A 23,750-nucleotide genomic window follows, 5' to 3' on the forward strand; every position below is an offset into this window, starting at 1 on the left:
GGAATCTCAGTGTTGTGGTCCCAGAGCTGCTGCTGTTCAAGGCAAGGACTCCTGCTCCTGGGAGGCATCTCACATTGTGGTCCCAGAGCTGTCCTTCAGGCTCGTTTGACACAAAGGCAGCCCAAAGCCTTCTGCCAGTTGGCCTTTCTGCCTGTGGTGTGTTTCTGTAGCCTGACAGGAGGTGGTGAATCACTGTAGGACTGGAGCAGGGCTGGTACCCCACGGCGTGGGAGGCTTTGGCGGGCTCCTGGCTGCCCTGGCTGGGGGCTGACGTCAGGCTCCATTCATCACCATTAGCACCGAGCTGAGCCCTGTCAGCATCCGCAGCGAGGAGGCGGCTGCCTCCTCCGGGCTGGCAGGCCCTGCAATTTGCTTCCTAAGGCTGCCTAATTGTTGTTCCTCTTCAGGAGCCCAGCTCAGCCCCCGTGTTTCACGTCCCTTCCAGTGGCAGTGCGAGTCTGGCTGCTAACGCAGGCAGAACCCACAGTCAGTGCCAGGTACGGTGGTGGCAGCTCGTGCTTTTTATCTCAGACACCAGCCCACCTGGGCTTCCTCTCATACAGCCAGTTTGGCCTTGCTCAAGCAGTGTTTTGTTAAAGAAATGTCTGTCTCTACTTCCCAAATGCTCTGGGTCTTCTTTTTTTCTTCTTCTAAGCCTATTTCACACTGACATTTATAGCTGCAACTGTGCTGGAAGGATTAATATCGAGCAGTGTTTGCCCTCTCTCTCTCTCCCCCCATACTTTGCCTCCTGTTCTCCCTTTCCCAAGCACCCAGTTGTGGACAGAGTGCACAGAAGCACCAAGAAAAATCCATTTCTTTCCCAGTGCATTCTGTAGCCTGTGAAATGCCAGCCCCAGCCTGTGCTCAGGTGGCACTCAGGTTTGCAGAGCTCCTCTGTGGCTGAGATTTGCTGACCTCAGTGAATCACAAGAAGTTTTATGGACGTCAGGAAACAAAACCGAAAGCATGAAATGGATGACCCTCAGGCAGAGAATACATTCCCAGATTGAAGTTTATTGCTGTCAGAAATCAGGTTTTAATTTGCATGACTTCTGAGCCTACAGAGAGACAGAGAGCACAGCCATGAGCAGCCTAGTCTGGGCTGCAGGAGCTCTGCCCCAGGGGAAGGCAGATGTGCAGGTTAGAGCAGCCTGCATGCTGCTGTAGCAATGATGCTGGCAAAAGTCCTGAAAGTACAAAAGTTGGCCAGGCAGAAAGAAGTTGACTCTAATGGAATGACAGAACCCTCTGGAGTTAAGAGAAGGGACCTGGGCACAAAAGCTACATGCCCAGGGAAGGTAGCTCTGCTGGGCTGTGTGTCAGTAGGCAAAGGGAGGGGGATGGATTTGCACTATGTTTTGCTAAGGAAGAGCAGTTTTCAAGCTGTGGCTGCCTACGTGATCTGGAAGGACAAAGGACAATAGTTGGGGGAATAACAGAAGTGCACAAAGTTCCCTGGTGGCATCCATGTCCCACCCTTGAGAAGTGGGACCCAAGGTTCTGAGCATCTCCATTCAGCAGGAAGTGTGTCCAGGCTGTTTGCTGGCCCTCAGCCATGGTTGGAGAGGTGGGGCCATTCATGACCCTGGTCTAGTGGGAGGTGTCCCTGCCCATGACAGGGTGGTTGGAACAAGATGATCTTTAAGGTCCCTTCCCACCCAAACCATTCTATGATGCTAAGATGGGGGCAGGCCAGGGATGGTGACTGAGCTGGGCAGAGCTGGGGGCAGCGCTGCTCCTTTCAGCAGTGCATTTGCTTTGACCCCTGGATAGGAATGAAAATGTCCTTGGAGCTTTGCACGAAGCACCTTTGATTGCTGGTAGAATTGGATTCAGTTTGGAGGAGTGGGAGAAGCAATCCCTTGTTAGAATAAGCTGCACTTTCATGAGGGGCTTTGTTGGGAGGGCTCTCCCCAGGACTACAGTAGCTGCAAAGCCTTTTAAAGTCTAGACAAGAGAGGTTTAGAAAGCTTTAGGCTTTTCTTGTGGATAAAATTCCTCACATGCCACGTTCCACAGATGAGCTGATCCCATCTTAGTAATTTGCTGGTGTTTACACAGGGCTCAACTGCTTACACACCACGTTGTGATAATTGGTGCCTTTTAAATACCCTGTGGGTAAACGTCTGGCTAGGCAGAAAGTCTCCCTAGCTCATAATTCATTCCAGCCTGAACCTCCTAGAAACCTGTAATAGCTGCTTGGAAACAAATGAAAAAGTCTAGCACTGGGCTTTACAGCGAGGCAGTCCTGCATGGACTCTGAAGTGTCAGCTTCTCCATGCCCCCTCTTGCTGGGCAGGCTTGCAGATCACTTTGTTTTTCTCTTCCCTTTCCTTTGTCCTGCAGGCTCCAGCAGTGTTTCTCTTCCCTCTTGCAACTCCAGCCTTTCACTAGCCCTTGCTCCCTGCCTGCCTTTAAGTGGGCAGGTCTGTTGGGGCAGAGAGAGAGGAAAGACCTCTTGGCCAAGCTCTGCTAGGAAGGGCTTAGTCCTCTTTCTCTCAAGGAGAAGAGAGCAGCAGTGTCAGAGAGCATGGTAAAAGTGATGCACCCATAAATCTGCCTCTGTGTGGTAGCACATGGGTCCAAGGAGACAGACTTCATATTTTACTAGGTCCTGGGGCCTGAGGGTGCCACGGCTTCTGCACAGCCCTTATGACACTTATGGATGACCACCACCAATAACTTTTCTTTCCCCTTCTCCTTTTCTCCACTTGCACAATCACCACCCTGCAAAGCAGGCAAACAAATGTGTGGGGGAATGGAGGAGGACTCATTTCTTTTCCAGAAAGCAATTACAGACATTAAAAGAGCTGTAGTAATAAAAATAATACTTAGACTCCAAATCCCTTATCTCTATTACAGGATATTGACACTGGAAGAAATGATTTAGTTCTTCCCTCTCCAACCTCAGCTGCTTTGCAAGTCAAGCTGGGAATTTTTATGCCACTCCTCTGAATTTTTTTCCTTTTCTTTTTTTTTTTTTCCCCCCTTTTTTTGGGGGGGATCTGATCTGCAGTTTTGGAAGTCTGGGATTGGCAGCCTTGCAAACTCCATGACTTGGGGCAGAGGGGATAATGATGCTGCTTTGTGATGCTTTCCTACCTGTGGCCCTTGCAGGACTTGTCTGGAAGGGGACAGCTGTGTTCCACAGGAGGTTTGGAAGGGGGGAGGTTGGATCTTCTTTGGGTTAGTGCAATATTCCCTGTCTGGATGGCTCCTCTCTTGCCAGGCATTCCATGAACAGAAGTGGCAACCAGGCGGTGAGCACTTAGGGGCAGGGGCTGCTGGCTTGTTGGCTCTTGGTACAGCTCCCAGCACACTGAGCTCCCCAGGAGGAGCTGTTTTGCTTTTCCAGCTTGTAGGTATGGAGACAAAAACAGCCAGATGAGGAAAGGAAAAATGAGGAGAATGGTCCAGAACACAAGGTGGATTAAACTTCAGAGTGTATTTGAGCAGGGCCTGTGTGAAGCCCACCCTGGCAGAGGAACACAGCAGCACAGTCTGAACATCACCAGCAAAACTCCTTTGGCTGCCGCAGAGCCTGGGGCTTGCCCTGCAGCAAACGCACCCTGTCCATCCCGCAGGAGCAGGCGGTGTGTGTGTGGCTTTGCTGCTTTCCCTGCCTCCTGCCTGTCTCAGGCTGAGGGTCCTGATCTTCTCTGCTCTCCTTTCTCTGCAGAAAGCTGATTTGGCCGTGGCAGGGCTGACGATTACTGCGGAGCGGGAGAAGGTGATCGATTTCTCTAAGCCATTCATGACCTTGGGAATTAGCATCCTCTACCGAGTTCATATGGTAAGAGACTCCTTTTATAGCCATTTGTGTCCCTCCATTATTTGCATGCAAACATGCCTAGTTAGAGAAGAAAAAGGAATGACTCATAAAAATATTTTGGTTTCTTATTTAAACACAAACGAGCTTGACTTTTATTTCCTTCTTTTCACTGTCTCTCTGCCTTGTGTCAGCCTGCTGGATTGCATTCCTCTTCTTCAACCCCTTAGCCCTCTTGCCTCCCCTTCCCCATCCTCCCCAGGCACACAATGCTTCCTGGCCTGGTGAGGGGCCCCAGGCAGAGCCATGCCAGGGGAAGTGTGGGCAGATGCCAGCTTGTCTGGTTCTGCTTCAGGCCCAGTATAAGTCACAGGGTGGCTTCAGCATGGCTTTGAGCTCGCTGTGGTGAGGTGTGCTGAGGGCAGGCTAGGCTGGAAGGCTGCAGCACCCAGCAGTGTGTCTGAGTGGCTTCACAACTCCACTAAATCTGGCTTGGAGCCACCATCTGCTTGCGTCTAGCTGGGACAGCCTGGGAGGCTGAGCTAGGACACCTATGGGCTCACCTAGCTGATGTTGGGACCCAAATGCCCAAATCTCAGCTATGTTCCTAACCTCTGTGTGAGCTAGGACACCTATGGGCTCACCTAGCTGATATTGGGACCCAAACGCCTTAATCTCAGCTGTGTTTCTAACCTCTGTGGTATGCAGACTTGTTGTCCTCTTACCTCTGAGAACAAGATCAAGCCAGAAAGATATCTGGGATTGCTTTCTTTGCTGTGACCTCTTGCTAATGCTCTACCTGCAGATCAGTCTTCTGCTTTCTAAATCACAGGCAGGAAAAGGGCAAAATGTCACTCCCTGTGACCCAGGGCACTGCCCCAAGGCAGGCAGGGTGGCTGCTCTCCACTGTGGGCAATTAGGTCCTTGCCCAGGTGGGCTCTGTTTCTGTGCTCTCAGCCCTTCATTTGCCTCTTCTCAGTTACCCTCCCTAAAGACCTGCAGGCCCTGCAGCCCAAGGAAGGCTCCTTAATTCTGGAGTGCTCCCTGCTTTGCACAGGTGCTCTCAGCCCCCCTGGCTTCTGCACTAGCCAGGGAGGAGTGAGGAGGGCACAAAGCTGTTGGTTAGCAACTAGCTCTGGTTCTCGCTCTGCTGCATTCAATCATCTTCTGCAAGTCCAGTGTGCTTAGCTGCTGCCACCCAAAAGGCAGGTCAGGGATTATGTGATAGCTGTTTAGCAACTCATGGGCCTGTGGTTGAGAGCAGAGCAGCTGTGAACCTACCCAGGGGATTCACCTGTGCGAGCATGTACATGGCATCGTGTCATGTCTTTGCTTGGACAACACTTGTTACCTTCAATTCCCATAGATCCTCTTGCATTCCCATCCTCTGTTGATCTGGCTTCTTGCTCGAAGCTCAGGAGAGAAGAGTTTTTTCTCCAGCTCTGCCCACAATGGCTAGGCAAAGCCCCTGGTTCCCTGGGATCACAGGAGGTGAGCTCGGGCAGGCAGGTCCTTTGCAACAGCACCGTCAGGCTATTCCCAATCTGGGTTTTGGAAATGTGCTCTGTACAGTGCTGAGCGTGATGCAAATTGCAGTCTTGGTTTCCCATCAGCTCAACAATAGCAGCCAAAAGGATAAAACAATTCAGGCTGCTTCTTGCAGCTCCCCCCACTCCATTTAGAAGGCTGTTAAGGATGCAGGGTTTGGTAGGGACACAAACGACCCTGTGCATACATCTCTGTGTGCTGAGTGGCTCCTGCCAAGAACAAACAAGTATTTACAATCCAGTTACAGCTCTCTTCCCTCTGGTACAATTTAGGATCAATGACTTGACTGACCAAAAAGGGCCAGAATCTTCAAGTTCCCAGAAATCAGATGAAGGACACTGAGTTGCTGGAGCGTGTCCAGAGCAGGGTGACAGAGCTGGTGAAGGGTCTGGAGCGCAGGGCTGGTGAGGAGCAGCTGAGGTTGTTCAGCCTGGAGAAAAGGAGGCTGAGGGGAAACCTCATTGCTCTCTACAACTCCCTGGAAGGAAGTTGCAGTGAGGTGGGGGTTGGTCTCTTCTTCTCAGTATGAGGTGGTAGGATGAGAGGAAGTGGCCTGAAATTGTGCCAGGGGAGGTTTAGGAACAATTCCTTTGCTGCAAGAGTGGTCAGGGATTGGCACAGGCTGCCCAGGGAGGTGGTGGAGTCACCATCCCTGGAGGTGTTCATAAAGGTGTGGCCATGGCACTTTGGGACATGGTTTAATGGCTGTGGTAGTGTTGGGTTGATGGTTGGGCTTGATCTTTTCCAACCAAAACAATTCTCTGCTTCTTTCAGGGCCACCAGCTGCGCTGTGCCAGTTTCTTTCTCACATTCATGTCTCAGGCTGGGGGGCTGGTTGCAGTGACTGCTCTGCCTCCCATTTGCATCATAACCTTCAGCAAGTCCCTTAAGGAGGCACCATTCCCTGAGCAGCATGAAGCTGATGTTGCTCTCTCCAGAGGAACCACAGGAATGTTGGTGCAGAGTTTGCATTGGATCTGCTCTGGAGGTGCAAGGCATTTGCTGCTGCCTCTGCCCGAGCTCCATATAAGTGTGTCTGACACATCTACTTAGAGTGGAAGTTCTTCAGGGCAGGGACCATCTGCTGCTTGTGCTGATACCAGAGTAATGCAACACAGCCACGTTCCTGCCCTTCAGGCATTTACCAAACTGAACAGGATTAATAATTACAGTCTTAAAAGTGTTTGGCAAACAGTCCCCTGCCGTCGGGCAGGACTTGGTCTTCTGCTGCCTGACGAAGGACTCAGGGCTTTGAGTAGGGAAGCTCCCCCATGAGCCAGGCAGGCATCTCCCAGCTCAGGTCTTAGGATCACAGATGCCCTCTCAGTCTTCTCTTTTATAGAATCAGAGAATGGTAGGGGTTGGAAGGGACCTCTGAAGGTCATCAAATCCAACCCCCCTGCCAAAGCTGAATCACCCAGGGCAGGTGACACAGGAGTACATCCAGACAGGTCTTAAAAGTCTCCAGAGAAGGAGGGAAGGAGACTCCACAACCTCTCTAGGGCAGCCTGCTCCTAGGGTTCCGTCACTCACAGCAAAGTTTCTCCTCATGCTGAGGCGGAACTTCCTGTGGTCCGGTTTGCATCCATTGTCCCTCGTCCTATCAAAGAACACCACTGAAAGGTGCCTAGCCCCTTCTTCTTGACACCCACCCCTCAGATATTTATAAACATGAATAAACCCTGCAGCAAGCCCTGCTTTGGTGCTTCAGGGCTATGAGGAGTGATGGCAGGGGCAGCCTGGGCTCATGCCCTCCTTGGGAGCAGGGAGGTCTCCCCAGCAGGCAAGCTCAGAGCTCCCCTTCCTCTCCCTAGCACTTGGTCCCTCTTTGTCCAGACCTCTCCTGCTTAGCTTTGAGGAGCATGTCTGAGAGCTGTGCAGCAATTAACTTCTTAAACTGGTAAATATTTATTTAAGAAGGCAAGGCAAGATAGCTAATAGCTCTGGTTTTCCTTTAAGGATGTGGTTTGCAGCGCTCATCTACTGCTGTCCCCTTCCCTCCCCTCCCTTGCCCGCCCCAACAAACATCTCTGCGATGTCAAAAACTGCAGCTGACGTCTGTTAATCACACCAGGGATCAGATGCAAGCCTAATACATAACCACAGATGCATCTTCTTGCTGAGGAGTTGCCTCCACACCCTTGTCTCCTCCCAGTGTGATGACACTTTGTTTTCATGGCCATGGAACTCCAGTGGTAAATGATGTGTGCCCCCCCCTGCTCCCCCTTCCTTTTCTCCTCCCCCCTCTGCCAGCTCAGCCACCACGGTGTGTGTGGCTCTTATCACACATAACCAACTCTGGCAGCTTTAAATGGGGCTGTCATTTTTCTCAATTTCACTTGTTGTGATATAATCAAGGATGGATTTCTGACGTGGGGACTCTAATAGGGCTGCCTGCTTGCAGGCTGTTAAGAGAGAGAAAAAAAAAAAGCCTTGCTTTGTTTTATTACCTTCCTCTCTCTGACTAGCTGGTGGCACCTGTGGAAGGCAAGAGGTAGCTGGCAGGTCCTGAGCAGTCACTCTGCTTGGCAGAGGGCTGAAATCAAGTGTCCAGTGCCTTTTCTGCAGAGGGGGATGCTGAAAGTCAGGCTGGCTTGCAGCATACTCAGGCTTTTGCTCACATTGATGAATAGAATTATTTATTGATGAATACAGAATTAACCAGGTTGGAAGAGACCTTTGAGATTATTGAGTCACACCATCCTACCATCCATCTAATCAACTAAACCATGGCACCAAGCACCCCATCCAGGCTCTTCCTAAACACCTCCAGTGATGGTGACTCCACCACCTCCCTGGGCAGCACATTCCAATGGCCAATCTCTCTTTCCATGAAGAACTTCTTCCTAACATCCAGCCTGAACCTCCCCTGGCACAGCTTGAGACTGTGTCCTCTTGTTCTGATGCTGCTTGCCTGGGAGAAGAGACCAACCCCCACCTGGCTACAACCTCCCTTCAGGGAGTTGCAGAGAGCAATAAGGTCTCCCCTGAGCCTCCTCTTCTGCAGGCTAAGCAACCCCAGCTCCCTCAGCCTCTCCTCACAGAGCTGTGCTCCAGACCCCTCCCCAGCTTTGTTGCCCTTCTCTGGACACCTTCCAGCAACTCAACATCTTTCCTAAACTGAGGGGCCCAGAACTGGACACATGTCTGCTTCTACAGCAGGGAAGGAGGACCTAGCTAGTGCGTGATTCTGGCTTATCAGTCCTGAAAGTCCTTCCTGTGCCCTGCCTTGAGATGAGAAAATGTAGATTTGGAGAGTACACTGGAATAGATGAGTTTAGGCCAAGTGAACTGAGGCTTAAAGTGTTTCCACTTGATTGCCACAGAAGATACAAAATGGGAAGGAAGGAATGAATAGCTCCCTTCATTCCAGCCAGAGGAAGCTTGACAGCTGAGGCAGAGGAGCTGAGAGGAGCTGAGCGCTCCTGACAACCTGTGCTGCTCTGCCAGCAAGCCTCCCACTTCACTGCAGCAGGGGTGGGAGCAACTCCTGGCCCCAGGCATGCTCAGGATCATGCTATGGATTGATTTGTCCTTTGTGGACCATCTGGTGACCCTGAGTTAGGCTCAGAATTCACAGATGCTTGTGCTTGGGTTTTGTTTATTGACTCCAGGGAAAAGACTCTGGAGAGGAAGGGCTCTGGACCTGCATCTGCATCAGACATGGTCCTCCTAGCTTTGTTTTGGTAAACCCAGCTGCACTGCAGTGATACCTAGCACTCACTGATGTTCCTGTCTTTTCAGCCTGAGCTTTCTTGCTTTCCTTCTGCCTTACAGAGGCAGAAGAGAGTTCTCTTGCCTGCTTTTTGTGAGGACCTGTGAGAAATGCCCAAGGTAGGGCTAACTGCTTCTGCTTGAGGGGGCACTGCGATCCCTTCTGACTCCGTGTGTGTGTGTGCAGGGAATCGTGGACCTGAACACAGACAAATTCATCACCATGCCACAGAGGAGTTCTCCTCCTCCTCTTCCCAGATGTCCTTCACTTTCAGGCTTTTTGGTCACGAGTATCAGGCCCAGAGAAACTGACTCTCTCTGGCTGAAAATGAAACCTTGGAAGAACGATTGAGGAGGGGTAAAGGAAACTCTCCTGCCTCCATCTGAGGATTTGCAGGAGGCCTCCATCAATTACTGGGCATTTTGAACACTTCTATTCCAGGGAAAATAGCTCTTCCAATTAACAAAGCTGTATTGGGAGCAGCTAAAAATATCTGACAGACTCCAGATATTGTCATTCCCATCTTCAAAACAGACAGATAAGAGAGAGTTTGTGGCCTCCGTGGGAACAGAATATCTTTATTCTTATCCACAACTGTGAATGAAAAGAATATGTAGCAGCAGCCTGAAAATGACTGTAGCTGAAAAGAAGCAGAACTACTACTACTGTAAAGTCACAGGAGAGAGTCATTGCCAAGCCTCAGACTTAAAGCTTCCAACGCAATTTCCTTAATGAGCATAATTTATTGACAAACTGCCCCAGAAATGCAGAGAAGACACCGAGGCCTTAATTACAGAGAGGAAATTTGTTACAGGAGCATCTCATGAAGGAGCCACAGCCAAGGCACCACCAGTGCCTGGGAGTTTCCTGCCAGCTCTGGGATGCCAGGGAGGGATAAGCCACCTGCAACAATCCTGAGCTGCAGAAGCTCCAGCTTGTGTGGCTGATGTCTGATGGATGCCCTTCACATCTTGCAGGTTCCCAGTGCCTCGTTTCATTCTTGAGTGTGGAGGTGCCTATGGAAGAAGAGAGGCAACTGAGTTGGTTTAGCTCTAGATGAAAAAGGGGACCAGGTGCACATGGGGGCATCCAGGGAAGCCATGCAGTCTCTGGACAGAAGAGCTTTGACAGTGAATGGCATTCATTAATTAACAATGAAATGTAAAAAAGCTTTGACAGTGCCTACCTTTGGCTTCTGGGTGAGATCAACAAGAAATGCAGAGGGAGTGCACCTTGGAACCTGCAGACTCATGAATCATTGAATTGTTTCACTTGGAAAAGGCTTCTAAGATCATTGAGTCCAATCATCAACCCAACACCACCATGGCCATCAAACCATGGCCCAATGTGCCATGGCCACAGGTTTCCTGAACACCTCCAGGGATGGTGACTCCACTACCTCGCTGGGCAGCCTGTTCCAATGCTTTGAGCTAGTGAGAGGAGCTCCAGTAGAGGATGTTGCTGGTACTGTGAGTTTCTCCAGGATGCTGGGAGTGTAGTTTCCAGCTCTGAAGGCCCAAATGTGGGCGGTAGCAACCATTTGTCTTTGTCTAGGTCTATGGGAAGAATATAAGGAAAAGAAGAACACAGCATCAATTGACCTACAAAGAATAGAATTAGAATAGAATAGAATTAGACTAGACTAGACTAGAATAGAATAGAATAGAATAGACCAGGTTGGAAGAGACCTTCAAGATCATCGTGTCCAACCTATCATCCAACACCACCTAATCAACTTCATCTCTGTCACTGTTTGTACCTCACCTGCTTATACTGAGCACAGTGAGATAAGCCAGTATGGAAGAGAGACCTTCTCTTAAGGAGAGGCTCTAGAATTGCACCCAGGAGAGTCTGAATCTTTGCTTGGGAAGTGACTTTAAATTAATCTGGAAATGGAGGCAGGTTCACCTGAACCATCAATTCCTAGCTCATCCATTTGCTCAAAGGCTTTAATAAGCCAGGTTCTCTAAAAATGCTAATGTGGATGCCAAGCTCAAATTCATCTTGTCCTTCAGGACAGAGGGATAGGATGTTCTGGTGTGGTGCTTCTTTGCTTCATGCAGGGCAGAGTTTGCTGTGGGAAGGTTACTGAGATGTTACAGTCCCAGCTGGTGACTGGAGCTGAGAATATCACAGCCTTCTGTGATATTTTTAGCAGAGGAAGATTTTTGTCTGTGTGCAACAACTCTTGCCTTTTCTAGCAACAGCTTAATCTTCAGAAGAGCCACCAAGACCTTGTGAAATTCAGATTTTTGTGTAAGATAGGAATACTTCAGTAGTAAAACAGTGGATTTTAATAGAAATGGTATTTAAAGTGCTGCCCTGAGTCTGGGGAAGAGAAAGAAAGGGAAAAAAAAAACAACCAACAACCACAAACAAAAAACCCAAGAAGCCAATAACCAACTCTGTTTCCTGGGGAAACAACAGAAAATTGTTCACTGCCTTTGGATTAAGCACAACTCTAAATTTTCAGGGCTCAGGTCTTTGATGGCTCTAGGTGTGTTGTGGCAATGGAGGTTAGGGGTTATTTGTTACCAGCTATTGGCAGTTTATGGGATGTCACAGGCAGGCAGGGTAAGGCAGTGGAAAAAGGGAAAAATGAGGCCTGTGTGTGTCAGAGATGATCCCCAGCAGCAGCTTTTGTGTAGAACGAGCAACCTACAGCAGAGCAGCTGCTGTGCTGCAAGTGCTGGGAAGCGGCTGCTGGGGTGAGCTCCATTGAGCAAACAGTGATAGATGTTTTCAGCAGAGCAAGGTGCCAGTAAGAAATACACTGACAGCCTGGCTGGGATGTGATAAAAGGCTGTTTCCACTCTGACTTTACAGTAAAAGCCTCTGCAGGGGCTCAGACTCGTGGGCAGCTTCCCGGTTACAAGTGCTGGGGGAAGCTGTGGAGCTTGAGGTTTTGCTGTGCCAGAACTGATGTTGTGTTTGGAGCAGAAGATGCAGGCTCCTCTTAGTTAAGGGCTCAGATTCCCATGGGGCTAATACAGCCTTTAGGACTGTGTTGGGAGTTGCTGGGAGTCTTTCAAACCAGACAGTAAGGAGAGAAGATGCTTGAGGCAGATGAGCATCGCTGGGCCAGCTGCAGCGTTTGGGGTGGGAGAGATGTGTTAGGGCTGCACAGCGCTGAAACAAAGCACTTTCTGCTCTACATGGACGTCATAAATTGCACAGAAAGCAAAAGAACACTTCTCTAGTCCTGTGCCTTGCACTCTATTTTCACCTCTGCCCTTTTCCCTCACGGCTGTGTTGGATGGAATGTGCTGCCCAGGGAAGTGGTGGAGTCACCACCCCTGGAGGTGTTCAAGAGGGGATTGGACGTGGCATTTGAAGCCATGGTTTAGTTAGTCACGAGGTGTTGGGTGACAGGTTGGACTTGGTGATCTCTGAGGTCTTTTCCAACCTTATTGATTCTATGACTGTGCTCAGAGGTAAACCAGGGGCTGCTCCTTGTCCCCGTGGGGCAGGCTGTGTTGGTGAGCAGCTGCAAAGGCAGAGCTGACGGTGGCAGGAGAAGGACGCTCACCAAAATGAGAGCTGAGCAGCCTTTGGAAGGCCTCTCCTAGAAATTAATGCTCTCTTTGCAAAAACTTTGCTGCATTTGAGGAGATTTCGGTGGTGGCAGTGGCCTCGTGAAACATTTTAGGTATTCTGAGAGAAGACCAAAACCTGTTAGGTTTTTTTTCCCTAGCAGTGAAGCTTTGCTTTTCAAGGGGAGAAAAAAAAATAATGGTTTGATGAGAGAAAAAATAAGAAAAAAACCCCACTGATGCATCTTGGAGATAAAAATATCATGTTCCCTGAGTTAAAAGTAATAATTCTATGGAGTTTTGTAGAGAAGAAACATTTCAAGGCTGAAGAAAGAAGGCCAGAAATATTGCAAATGTCTCTTTTTTTCTTCTTCTTGCGCACAAAAATCTTTTCTCTCCGCTCTGCTTCGTGCAGAGACTCACACCCACCTCTGAGCTCAGCCCTGCTCTCCCAATGGGGCTGCTCCTGCCCAGCACAGCACTTCGCAGTCAGCTTGAGTGGACGAGGGCTGCAGATGGGGACAACCCCTGGGAGGCCCTGCAGGTGAGGGGTGCAGCACATCCTGCCGTGCAGAGGGCAGAGTGCTGCAGTTGGCTCCATTTTACTAGCAATTCACCTCCTCCTTTGCTTGGAGGATCAAAAGTGGTTGAGGCGGGGAGAAGAATGGTCTTAGGAGATGAATCCCAGCAGGGAGGTGCTGCAGAACTCGGTCATTTGTTGCATCTGCTGTCACCTGGTTGCCTTCTTTTGCAGAGCTCCATTTACTTCATTTCCCTTCTGTTGCTCCCATCCGCCGCCAGTGCTGGGGCAGGGGTGGATTTTCTCTGCTGTTTGCAGGATGGACTACTTCATTTGTGGGAATGCAAGCAGGTCAAACTCCTTTGTGTTTCCCTTCCAGGGCCGCAAACCTGGCTACTTCTCGTTCCTGGATCCTTTTTCCCCTGGTGTCTGGCTCTTCATGCTGCTCGCCTACCTGGCTGTCAGCTGCGTCCTCTTCTTGGTGGCTCGGTAATGCTGCTGACGGTGCCTTTCCCTTCCTCACGATGCCATCTAGCGTCATGCTCCTGGACCCGTGGGTGACGGGTGGGTAGGGGGACACAGAGACATCCCCCAGGCCGTCAATGTGGAGGGAGCAGAAGCATCTCAGCCCTCTGCTCTTTGCCAGCTGGGGACTGGGGCATTACTGCTGAGTGCCCACACAGGCACATTGCTGGTGCGTATCACAGGATGCCAGGTCACCCCAAGAATCATCTGGTCCAGCCTTTCTAGGTGATAGTGGAGTTGAAATGAGGCAGCCCAGCACCCTGACAAGCTGAGTCTTCAATCCACTGCTTCCTTTGGGAGATGATTCCAGTCTCTAACAGTTCTCATGGGGAAATATTTTCTCCTGGTGTCCAATCTCCCCGGCAGTAACTTCTCCCCATCACTCCTTGTCTTTTCCCTGTGACTCCTTGCGAAAAGGGAGTCTCCATCCTCCTGGCAGCCCCTGTTTCTGTACTAGTCCATAGTAATAAGGTCTCCCCTAAGCCTTCTCCTCTCAAGGCTGAACAAACCCAGCTCACTCAGCCTGTCCTCATATGGCAGGCCTGGAAAGGCCCTTGGCGTGGCTGTCACAAGGCAAGCAGGAGCATTGTTCAGGAGTGTGCTTGGCCACAGTGGTGGGGGCCAGTGCTGAGAGCTTTCTGAGAAGGGTGGGAAGTTTGGGAGTAGAGCAAATGGTGCTGCTTCCCACAGATGCTTCATCTGCAACAGATAAACCAACCACTTGTCTTGAACAGGAAGGGTGGAGGCTGCTAGATACAAGAGAATGAATTCAAAGACACATAATGCCAACTCCAGTAGTGATGTTTGGTTCCTCTGGCTCTTTAAAACCCAGTGTGTACAGAAAAAGAAAGTTCATTAACATCTTTCAGTGGCCTCTTGGTTGATGTGCAGAGCCTCATTTGACAGCACTTGGTTCTGTTTCCCTATGATTAATTTAAAATAGCTTAAAAATATATCACTGAGTGCTTGTCCAAAGCAGGCCCAGGGTCCATGCTCACTTCTGTTTTCCCTGACCTCCTAACAAAGTGCTTGTGGTTGGTGACATGGATGAGCCCCTTCAGACAGAGATGAAGTGTGTCCTGGCAGTGTGTGCCAAAGGCACGCTTAGGGCTTGGCAGCTCTTTCAGGACATGCTTCATGCCCAATTCTCATTACAAAAACCTGAAACTGTGCTGTCACTTGGTCCTTGGCATGGCTGAAGTTGTCATCCTGGCAGGCCTTTAATGGCATCATCAAATGCTGTTACAGCCTCAGTGATGTGGTTGTGGAGAAACCATTGAATAATGCAGACCACTCTCGGTAGACAGACATTTGGTGCCTCCTTAGTCCCCTCCTCGTGGTTTAAACAAGATCCTCCAGAAAGGTGCCTGTGCACAGCTTCCTGCTGGAGAGGGAGGCTTGGATGCTGCTCTCTGCCTTGCTCAGCAGGGAGGAGCTTTTGACCCTCTGAATTGCAGAAGATTCTACCAGAGCAGTGCTTATTACTGCCAGTGCTTGATGCAGATATAGAGATCCTTCAGGAAATAAGCTCTGCCTCACTGGCATCACAGTGAAGTAGGGGATGCAGGGACAACAATAAGCACCACATTTTGGTGAATTCTGTGTGAGCTGCCAGAGCCTTTCAGCTGGATGGCAATATCCCCCAAATGACCCTCCCAGGCACTGGCTGGGTTAACCATAGCAATATAATGAACTGCAGCAAAGGAATGAGAAGACTTTCTTAGCAACCAGGGAGGTGATGATTTGAAACAGCCAGAGAAGAGAGCTAGGCTACAGTCACTCCAGTGACAGGCTGCCAGTTAGTTCAGATTGCCACCTCTGTCCTGTCCCTGTGATGCTCTGAAATATCAGCACTTGGCTTCAAACTAGACCTGGGACCTAGACCTTGCTGAGGCAATCAAAACCTTCTCAGAGCAAGCATTTGCAGCAATGCAATGCATGATGGTGTGCTGCAGTCAGCTCCCACATACAGCACCTTTGAGCTTCCTATTGATGTTCCTTCTCCAGCAGGGAACACAGCCAGGGGTGTTTGATTTCAGTTTCAATTCAAGGCCCTGCACATCTGGAACGATGGTTGTGGTTGTCTCTGGTATGAGTTTGCACACAGGGCTCCAGCCTCCCTGCAGCCCACCCATGCTCAAATTTTCAACAAAGCCTCTCAAAACTTTTGCAAATCCTTACAAGGCAGCCTCTGGCTTCTGAATCTTAGAGCAAGCACTTCACACAGCTCTGAGCCCTGGGCATCAATTGACAACAAAGAGTTTCCTCCTCAGGAATATCTTCCTCCAGGAGATTGAGGGCTTCACAGCTTTGCTTTGCTTGTCTTTGCTAGTTTTCCCTGAAGTGCTTCATTTCCCAGTGAATTACCTGAACCATCCCTTTCCTGTCATTTTAGATTGACACCCTACGAGTGGTACAGCCCTCACCCCTGCTCCCAAGGCAGGTGCAATCTTCTGGTGAATCAGTACTCTCTAGGCAACAGCTTGTGGTTTCCAGTGGGAGGATTCATGCAGCAAGGCTCCACCATTGCCCCCCAGGCATTATCCACCCGCTGTGTCAGTGGAGTCTGGTAAGGAGCTCAGCCCTCCTCCTGAGAAAGGCTTCTCTGGGGGTCCATGAGAGGCAGAGGGTGGGGACAGAGGTCAGATTCAGTCTGTGGGGAAATCTCGGGTCACTGTTTTTGCTTCCCTTTCCCTAGGTGGGCATTCACCTTGATCATCATCTCCTCCTACACAGCCAATCTGGCTGCCTTCCTCACAGTGCAGCGGATGGATGTCCCCATCGAGTCGGTGGATGACCTGGCTGACCAGACAGCCATCGAGTATGGCACCATCCATGGCGGCTCCAGCATGACCTTCTTCCAAGTAAACCCTGTTCTTTGCTAACTGGGGCAGGGGGTGCAGAGGCCACCCTTTAGTCAGATCAGGATGGCACCCCACTTTCTGTCATGGAGAGGACCTCTGGAGTGACCCTTGGCTGCTTTGGGTACACAGAACTGGCTGAGATCCACAGTGGGTGATGGAGTGAATGGTGGAGGACAGGGAGGGCAGGGCTTGTAACTCAGCAGCTGGGGTGCTCTTGAGATGTTGGAGGACTAGGGTTAGGACACCTGTGCTTGACCTTGGAGCAGAGGACTTAGAAAGCAGCTTAACACCTTGGGTGTCACCATGTGGTGACATGGGTGGAAAGTGCCTCCCTGGTGCCACAGCAGTGACACCACACAATCTCCATTTCTATAGGACTCTATGCACTTCGGATGTGTTCTCACCTTTTACTTGGGGGTCTCAGGTTGGGTAAGCAAAGGGATGCTTGCAGCCAGGTAGGCTGGCACATGTCAAAGTGCTGGAGTCCTGCAGGTGGTCAGTGGCCCTGAGAATAAGTCAGACAAGTGTATGCAAAACTATGCAGCCCAGTTAGCCCAATTTAATTTTTTCTCTTCCCTGCTCTATCCAGAAGGGAAATAAATGAGTGAATCTTTTTCTGCTGTGCTCTGAATGCACAAAGAACTGCTTGAGGATTATTTATTTATTACTTGTTGAAATTCTGAGAGGAGATAAAGCTTTTCTCACTTTTTTTTTTTCCCCCTCTGAGTCTGAACTGAATTAGAAAGCTTGAGAAATCTCTCGAGTGAGCCTGAGCTTTTCAACCCAACTTTACACCCTTCGGGGGGTTGGCAAAAAGCTACTTTTAAGCATAGCATTACATTTAAAATAAGCTGAACAGAGCCCAAGTGACTGAGGTGGTTGTATGTGAGGCACTTGCTTAGTTCTTTTCAGGAAGGCTTTCAAGTTTGAAAATCCTGACTGTGGCTCTCTGCTGCCTACCAGGTGCTGGAGTTGCTGCTACCAGAGAAGGAATTAGCAGGAGCTGTTCTTGCACCATTTGCAGTGCTTTAAACTGTGCTGGGATCCACTGAGCCTGTGGTGTGATGCTGGTGGGTCAAACATAGTGAGGAATTAAGCAGATATGGCGGAGGGTGTCTTCACCACCCCTCCTTCCAGGTGCCCATGAGACATTTGTCCACTGCTGAAGCACCTTGTAACCTGTCCTGGCAGCTGTTTCTCCTGGTACTAACACACAGGGTTAAGGTTTTAGAGTGCAGTGAATCAGGTACAAACACACCCCCTGCTCATCTGTCTCTTGTCCAAGTGACTGCACCCAGAGGACAGAGCTGGACAGATGAGGACAGTAATTAGGTCTACAGCAGATTCCCCGAGGCTCTCCAGCAGCACTGGCAAGGCACAGAAAATGAACCCTTGAAAGTGTGGTGGCAGGAGGGGTCTGACAGCATGGCTTATAGCTACCACCTTGGCCAGGAGAGGAGGTGGTGTAAAGGATTCTGTGTACTGCAGAGATGCAAGTGTGAGGGGGAAAGCAGCAAACTGAGAAATGTGGACCTGAGTGTGTTCATCTTCAGGCTTTGTGCACACAGGTTTCTCCCTTTGCTCAGCACAGGGAAGAGACATTGAGTGTGGTTGGCTTTTCTCTCCATCAAACCAAGCTGGGTTCAACCACTAGCAAAGTCTGAGGATTTTGGGGCTGGTTTGGTTTAGTTTGGTTGATTTCTAGTTTGAGTTCAGTCAGTAAGAAGACTCCAGTTCTCTTAAGCAAGTACTTTGATTTGCCTCACAAGGGGGTGAACCAAAATCTGGATTTAGAAAGCAGCAAACCCCAAGGAGCTTTAATGGTAACCCCAGCCTTCAGTGCCCTTCTCAGGGTGATGATGTCTGGCTCTGACACTGGTGAACTGTCAAGCACAAGGTTCTGGTGACAGACAGCAGAGGGTGAGCACTGGGTGGTTTAAGGCAGGCAAGCACAAGCTGTTTTCTTCTGGTTTTTTGTTTGTATGGTTTTGATACGAGGTTATGGACATTTTTTATTTGTCCAAAATTGAATTTATGCAAAGAGTTTTGCTGGAACCTATTGGCATTTCATGCCCAGCTTTGCCAACAAAGTCTCAAATCTGCAAAGGCATTTGGGCCTCTAAATCTCATTGAAATAAATGGAGGTTAGGCATCTCAATCCTTTTTTAATCTGGTACCAAATCTGCTTTGACTTCTTTCCACAGATTGCACTGGGTTGGAAGGGACTCTCAAAGGTCATCTTGTCCAACCTCCCTGCAGTCAGCAGGGACACCTCCAACTAGATCAGGCTGCCCAGGGCCACATCAAGGCTGATCTTGAATGTCAACCACATCCCTGGGCAACCTGTTCCAGTATTTCACCACTCTCATTTGTGCAGAACTTCCTCCTAAATCTCCCTTGCTCCAATTTCAAACCATTGCCTCTTGTCCTATCACCACAAGCCCTTCTAAACAGTCCCTTCCCAGCCTTCCTGTAGGTCCCCTTCAGATATTGAAATGTAGCTTTAAGGTCTCCCCAGAGCCTTTTCTTCTCCAGGCTGAATAGCCCCAACTCCCTCAGCTTATCTTCACAGAGACGCAGTGGAGTCTCCTTCTCTGGAGACTTTCAAGCCCCATCTGGATGAGTTCTTGTGTGACCTGTGCTGGATTCTATGACCCTGCTGTGGCAGGGGCGTTGGACTCGATGTCCAGAGGTCCCTTCCAACCCCTAACATCCTGTGAGCCTACGCTGATCCTTAGCTGAGCCTGCCCCTGCCCTCTTCCCGCCGCAGAACTCTCGCTACCAGACCTACCAGCGGATGTGGAACTACATGTACTCCAAGCAGCCCAGCGTCTTCGTCAAGAGCACGGAGGAAGGGATCGCGCGGGTGCTGAACTCCAACTACGCCTTCCTGCTGGAGTCCACCATGAACGAGTATTACCGACAGCGCAATTGCAACCTCACCCAGGTCGGGGGCCTTCTGGACACCAAGGGCTACGGGATTGGCATGCCCGTCGGTAGGCAGTGAAGAACAATTCTCTAGTCCTTCTCAGCTTGGCGGCAGAGGACCGGAGCGTTTGAAAGGCTTGAACCCGGCTCTAAAGCCAACGTCACGTCTCACGGCTCTGCTACCCAGGGGGGGCATTTTCACTTTCTTTACCTTTTTCTTTATTTTTAGATTTAATTTCATTCTATTTCTTTTCTTTTTAGATTCAATTTAGTTCTATTTATTTTCTTTTTAGATTCAATTTAATTCTATTTATTTTTGTTTTAGAATCAATTTAGTTCTATTTATTTTCTTTTTAGATTCAATTTAATTCCATTTATTTTCTTTTTAGACTCAATTTTATTCCATTTATTTTCTTTTTAGATTCAATTTAGTTCTATTTATTTTCTTTTAAAATTTAATTTATTTTTTTTAAAAAATTAATTTTATTTATTTTATTTTATATTAAAATTTAATTTTATTAATTTTATTTTATTTTAAATTTGGATTTTATTAATTTTATTTTTAAATGGGATTTTATTTTTTATTTTAAAATTTAACTTAATTTTATTGATTTTATTTTTGTTTTAAATTTGATTATATTTTATTTTAAAATTTGATTTTATTTAATTTTAAAATTTGATTTTATTTCATTTTAAAATTTGATTTTACTTAATTTTAAAATTTGATTTTATTTATTTAATTTTTAAATTGCATTGTATTAATTTTCTTTTCTTTTATTTCAACATTTAATTTCATTTATTTTATTTTAAAATTTAGGGGGGGTTATTTAATTTTATTCTTTTATTTTAGTTTTAAATTTAATTTCATTTATTTTATTTTTAAATATTATTAATTTTATTTCATTTTTAAATTGTATTTTATTTTATTTTAAAATTTATTTTCATTTAAAATTTAAGTTTATTTTATTTTTAAAACGTATTTTATGTTTTCTTTTCAAATTTACATTATTTTAAAATTTTCTTTTAATTTAAATTGTATTTAATTTATTTTATTTTACTTTCAAATTTTATTTACTTTTCTTCATCTTATTTTACTTTTAATTTGTATTTTATTTTAAAACTTAATCTACTTTTCTTTATCTTATTTTACTTTTAATTTGTATTTTATTTTATTTTAAAATTTAATTTACTTCTCTTGCTCTTATTCTACTTTTAGTTTGTATTTTACTTTCTTTTAAAATTTAATTTACTTTCCTTTATCTTATTTAACTTGTTAATTTTCTATTATTTAGTTTCTTTTTCAATTTAATTCTCTTTTATTTATTTTTATCCCCCCCCCCTTCCCCTTTAAAATTCTCAGGTGGAATACTGTGGTGGGTTGAAATTACCACCTCCCCACACTACCCCCTGACATCATATTGACAGCCCAGCTCAGGTGAAAGCAAATGAAGCTGTGTTTAGAAGCCAAACTGCAAGCTAAACTGTGGAATGCAATGAATATGTAGAAAATAGCCAATATTTACCTCTTATAGACAATATTTACCATTTGTAGACAGTATTTACCATTTATAGACAATATCCACAATTTCTATTCAATATCTACAAGTTATTTGTAACAGATAGATAATCTTTACAATTTATAGACAATACTTACAATGTTTACCATTTATATGTAATATTCACAGTTTATTTACAGTATATACAATTCATTAACAGCACAAGAAGCCCCCCAGGACAAACCAGGGGGTTAGCAACAGCTTCCCCCTTCCTGCTCCCTTCCCTCCCCCTGTACACAGGACAAGAGAGAGAGCAGAGAGTAGCTTTGTTAGTACTTAGCCACAACAAAGCATCACAGCCAAGGTCAGCAAAGCCAGAAGAAGCCAGAGCTAGTACTTGCCAGAGTGAAGGAAAGGAAAAGAGGGGAAGTCAGTCTACAGATCTAACTTTATGTTGGTTTTCAGACCAATGGGATTATTTCTTTAGACCTTTTCATTATTTTCCTTTTTACCTCCAATGGCAATTTATTTACATTCTCTCACTTTCTGTTCAAGATCTGTGAGAAATTTTCTAGGCACAGCCTAAACCTGCCCCAAACCCCAAACCTGTTGCATTTGCCCAAGTTGCCCATTCAGAGCTAGATGTCCAAAACCACCCTGCTTTGGTCCAGAGCCCTGTGACACGTGACTGTGGTTCTTGAAATAATTCATGTCAAAGATGTTTCCAAATTGCTGCTTTGTTTTCTGCATACCTGCTCTTTGCTGACTGTTTCCCAGTGGTTCTCAATTGTTTTGTGCTCCTTATTTTGTCTCAGAGGTGCTGTAAAAGTGATGCTCTTGTAGTGTTTAGCACAAGGCTCTTAGCGGCTGGTGGGTTCCTGTGGTGGGGTGAAATGACACCACCCTCCCCTCAAATAATTTGGAGAGAGTAGAATTAGAATTAGAATTAGAATTAGAATTAGAATTAGAATTAGAATTAGAATTAACCAAGTTGAAAGAGACCTTTGAGATCATCGAGTTCAACCTATAATCCAACACCATCTAATCAACTAAACCATGGCACCAAGCACCCCACCCAGGCTCTTCCTAAACACCTCCAGTGATGGTGACTCCACCACCTCCCTGGGCAGCACATTCCAATGGCCAATCTCTCTTTCTATGAAGAACTTCTTCCTAACATCCAGCCTGAACCTCCCCTGGCACAGCTTGAGACTGTGTCCTCTTGTTCTGGTGCTGGTTGCCTGGGAGAAGAGACCAACCCCCACCTAGCTGCAACCTCCCTTCAGGTAGTAGACAGCAATAAGGTCTCCCCTAAGCCTCCTCTTCTTCAGGCTAAGTAACCCCAGCTCCCTCAGCCTCTCCTCACAGGGCTTGTGCTCCAAACCCCTCACCAGCTTTGTTGCCCTTAAAAATACCCCCAGATAACATTGCCAGGCTAGCTCAGAAGGTATTGGAAGCAAATGAAGCTCTATTTACAAGCAAACTGAACTCTTGCAATATGACATGCAATGAATGTGTTCAAAATACACAATAAATGTGCAGTACAGAAATATATCTACAATTTATAAACAACACAGAAACTCCTCAGACCTCCCTTGGATGGATCCAGGGGGGCTGTTCGCCTCCTTCCCCACTCCCTCCCTACTCCCTGCTAACTCACAGAGTAGTCAAAAGAGACAACCCCTAGCAAGGCCACAGAAGAGAGAGAGAGGAAAGTTGCAAGCAGAAGCAAGAGAAGAAAAAAGAGAAGTGTTGATGGCTCTGCTCTATATTCCCATTAGCAATCCAATGGATTCTATTAGACCTCAGCATTATTTTCCTTTTACACCCAATGGTAATTTGATTTTGCTTGCAGTCAGGGACAAGGCTAAATTTCCCCCTTCAAACTGTAACAGTTCTGAAAACTCCAGGACAGAAAATTGGGCAATTCAGTGACTATCTTTGCTAATAATCAGGTTGAACAAATGCAGAGGTTTTGTCTTTCAAATATGAGAGCTAGAAAGAGATCATCATCTCCCAGGGCAGCATGGAAAAAAGAAGAGGATGTAGCAGTTGTTCTTCCAAGTGATCTGCTGATCTTTTGGCCAGTCTCACAGGCTCAGGAAGCTGTGCTCTTGACCTTTAAGTCCCTGCGCTTAGCAATAGGGAGTTAAGGTGACTTGCATAAGAGCTGTCACAGACACTGCAGTTTAGCTAACATGCGTAAGCTTGTAAAGTCACAGTAACCTGATCAGGAGTACAAATCCTCACTTTCAGGACTAAATTTGTTCTGACATTGTCTTGTTGAACAGTGAAACTGTAGCAGATAAGAAGAGCATAAAGCTGCTTGCTGGGACAATAGTGCAGGGTTACCAGGAGAGCAGCAGTCTTTCCCACGGCCCTTCTTTGGGATCTCTGGGAGCAGACACCATCCAGAGTGCAGCTGAGGTTGGTGCTGAGCACAGGAACAAACCTCCTCTACCCCAGCTTGTCTAGAGCTTGAATTTGCTGTTGATGCAGTGCACCACTTTGAGAGATGCAGTCTTAGGGCAAGGTTAAATGACAGGAGAAGGACCTCCATGGTCTGGAGGAGCAGCAGCACCAAACTGCACAGACTCTTTAGACCCTGCCCCAGAAGCCAAAGCTCCCCCTTGTAATGGACCTCTCTTCAAATGGCCTGTGAGGATCTTGGTGGACAGGTGACATTACCATCTGCAAGTGACATGCACCAGTTGGCAGTCCCAGCAGGAAGGCTGCAGATTTCGGGGGCTTACATGGACTGAAGCCCCATCCAAACCACTCAGATGAGCTTCTGTAGTTGGGCACACTGGCAGGGCGTGGTGGTGGGGATGAGTGGGGAGGAAGGCTGG

The 23,750-nt window shown here is 47.5% G+C and overlaps 1 protein-coding gene across 4 annotated transcripts in view; it reads left to right on the forward strand.

The window, feature by feature from the left end:
* Positions 1-23,750, forward strand: part of GRIK4 (glutamate ionotropic receptor kainate type subunit 4) — a 241,290-nt gene that overhangs the window by 212,900 nt on the left and 4,640 nt on the right. For 2 of the 4 annotated variants that reach the window (XM_054176047.1, XM_054176046.1), the window contains exons 13-17: positions 3,683-3,796; positions 13,468-13,577; positions 16,009-16,182; positions 16,312-16,477; positions 19,248-19,473. In XM_054176047.1, the coding sequence (XP_054032022.1) occupies positions 3,683-3,796; positions 13,468-13,577; positions 16,009-16,182; positions 16,312-16,477; positions 19,248-19,473 (790 nt within the window). Of the gene's footprint in view, positions 1-3,682; positions 3,797-13,467; positions 13,578-16,008; positions 16,183-16,311; positions 16,478-19,247; positions 19,474-23,192; positions 23,265-23,750 lie in introns of those variants that run through there. The other 2 variants (XM_054176049.1, XR_008462996.1) reach the window with 2 other exon arrangements.

Source organism: Dryobates pubescens, chromosome 34, assembly GCF_014839835.1.
Source record: "Dryobates pubescens isolate bDryPub1 chromosome 34, bDryPub1.pri, whole genome shotgun sequence".
In the NCBI taxonomy this organism is placed as follows: Eukaryota; Metazoa; Chordata; class Aves; order Piciformes; family Picidae; genus Dryobates; species Dryobates pubescens.